The sequence below is a fragment of the Nicotiana attenuata genome, chromosome 10 (assembly GCF_001879085.1).
Source record: "Nicotiana attenuata strain UT chromosome 10, NIATTr2, whole genome shotgun sequence".
Classification (NCBI taxonomy): Eukaryota; Viridiplantae; Streptophyta; class Magnoliopsida; order Solanales; family Solanaceae; genus Nicotiana; species Nicotiana attenuata.
In genome coordinates, this window is record NC_031998.1 from 11,597,404 (window position 1) to 11,600,253 (window position 2,850).

The 2,850-nt window shown below is 37.0% G+C and overlaps 1 protein-coding gene across 1 annotated transcript; it reads right to left on the reverse strand.

The window, feature by feature from the left end:
- LOC109233579 lies at positions 1,072-2,616 on the reverse strand. Its single transcript, XM_019399464.1, has one exon. It carries the CDS (start codon positions 2,614-2,616, stop codon positions 1,072-1,074), a length of 1,545 nt encoding a protein of 514 aa, XP_019255009.1.

Sequence of the window (2,850 nt, forward strand, 5' to 3'; positions counted from 1 at the left end):
CCCCTGCAATTATGAGTTTTATAAAATCACTCATATCATAAAGAAATATAGAAATTAAATAAATATTATATAATTTATCTTACTCGATAAATTTTTCACTTGTTCATCTCCAGTATTGAACAGAGCATACCGATGGGCTTCATAACATAACTGTGGATCCATGAGAAAAGTATTTTTCTTATTTCTTCCAATTGGATGTCCTATTATAGGGAATATAGGTGACAAATTTTGAGGGCACTCATCATCCACATTTGTGTATCTACTGAATCTTGTCTTCACGCCATCATGTAGGTATCTCGAACAAAAATTCAAGCACTCTTCCGCCAAAAATCCCTCTGCTATTGATGCTTCTGGACAAGATCGATTACGAACAAATGCCTTGTACTTACATAGATTCCTTTCAATAGAATACATCCAAGGAAGATGTGCCGGACCCCCAAGCTTAATTTCATTTACCAAATGAATAGGCAAATGTGGCATTATGTCAAAAAATGTTGGATGAAAAATCTTTTCAAGCTCACAAGTTATTTCAACAATTTCAGACTGCATTTTTTCCAGATCTCTTCGCCTTATGACCTTACTACATATGGCTCTAAAGAAATTGCCCAACCTAATCAAGGCCAACGAGACGTTCTTGAGCAACGCCTTTCTAACAGAAACCTGGAGCAAGTAATGCATTATAAAATGAGCATCATGACTCTTGTACCCTGATATTTTCATCTCCTTCACTTGAACGCGATTTGAAATATTCGAGACACACCCTTTTGGTAACTTGGCATTTTTCATAATGGTGCAAAATAAACTTTTCTGTTCTGGTTCCATGTAGAAACAAGCTTTAGCCAAACTCACACTACCATCATCATCTTCTCTTGGTTGTAGCTCCTTTCGTATCCTCATTTCTTGTAAGTCATAGCGAGAATTTACATGATCCTTTGACTTTTTTTCTATTTCCAGCAAAGTCCCCAATAAACTGTCACATATGTTTTTCTCGATGTGCATCACATCAAGATTGTATTACGCGCCCAATATGGCAATTCAAAAAAAATAGATCTTTTTTTCCACGGACCCTTGTTATCCCGTGGTCTTTTTTCCCTTTCCAAAGACATTGTTGAATTCAAGTAGCTCTTCAAACACTTCCACACCCGACAAAGGAGTAGCTGCAGGTCTATACTCCTCATTACCATCAAATGACTTCTTATCTTTTCTCGATGGATGATCAAGAGGCAAAAATCTCCGATGACCCAAGTAACACATCTTATGACTATGTTTGAGATATCGAGAGCATGTGTCGTAATTACAAGTTGGGCATGCCATTCTACCCTTGGTGCTCCAGCCTGAAAGCATTGCTAATGCTGGAAAATCACTAACTGTCCACAATAAGGCTGCACGCATTTGGAATGTTTGCTTTGTCTCAGCATCATATGTTTCTATCCCAGTTTCCCATAGTTTCTTCAATTCTTCAATTAATGGTTGTAGATACACATCTATATCATTTCCTGGAGATGAAGGACCTGGAATGATCATTGACAACATGATATATTCTAGCTTCATGCAAATCCATGGTGATAAAGTATAGTTCATCGACATGACAGGCCACGTGCTATGAGAAATGCTCATGGTTCGAAATGGGTTGAAACCATCACTTGAAAGACCCAACCTAATATTACGTGGATCTCTGGAGAAGTCTAAGTGTAGAGAATCAAAATCCTTCCAAGCTTCTCCATCAGCAGGATGCCTCATATTCCCATCATTGGGTCGTTCATTAGCATGCCATCTCATTGCAATGGCTGTTTCAGGACACATGAATATCCTCTGAAGCCTAGGCTTTAAGGGAAAGTACCTTAAAACCTTTCCTGGGATTTTAGAGCTTGTATTAGTCAAGGAAGCATCAACAACTTTCCATCGAGAAGCCCCACAAATAGAGCAATTATCGGCCTTTGCATTGTCTTTCCAAAATAACATGCAATCATTAGGGCATGCATATATTTTTTCATAATGAAAACCCAAATATTTTATCATGTTTCTAGCCTTGTTGAAAGATTCTGGCAACTGAACAAAGGGAAATGCCTCTTTTAACAACTCTAACATATCTGAAAAGGCCACATTACTCAATCCATGCAAGGATTTAAACACGTACAACCGAATAGTGAAACTCAGTTTAGTGAAGGTTTCACACCCAGGATATAGTTCTTGTTTACCTTCCTCTAATAATCTGAAAAATCTCTTAGCATCTTCAGATATAGTCTCTCTCATCTGTTCTTCCTGCTCTGCCTCACCTTCTACATTTCTAAAGGTATCATGAAGTAATCCATCAATATCATCACACATGTTAGAATCTTCATCATCATTGCTTTCGTGAGGTGCATTTCTAGAGGAAAATCCTTCCCCATGGAAAACCCATTTGGTGTAACCATCAACAAATCCATTAACAACCAAGTGATCCTCCACCATATTTCTATAGTGCCAATAGTGATTAATACACTTTTTGCAAGGACATAATATTTCATTTCCCTGGGAAGCTCGTTCAAATACCTTATCAAGAAAATCGTTCACTCCACGGATATACTCATCCGTCCATCTTAGGAGATACATCCAACTTTTATCTCCATTATCCATTGAAATCCTATACGATAAATTAAATCGACAAAATTAACCAAATAAACCTACATATTATTAGACACCAATGCTTTTAAAGGTGAAAAATCAGAAGGAGGAGCAACTGAAGAGAAGTGGGATATTATATTTTTAATTTTAACATGGATAATCAATTTTAACATAGTGCATTTGTATATTTTTATGAGTTTTCTGCAGGCTCACATAATAAATATCTAGCTAGCTGGGTAACTCTAA

Bases quoted from the DNA above. Each gene is read 5' to 3' on its own strand.
- LOC109233579 (XM_019399464.1), bottom strand. From the start codon at position 2,616: ATGGATAATGGAGATAAAAGTTGGATGTATCTCCTAAGATGGACGGAT.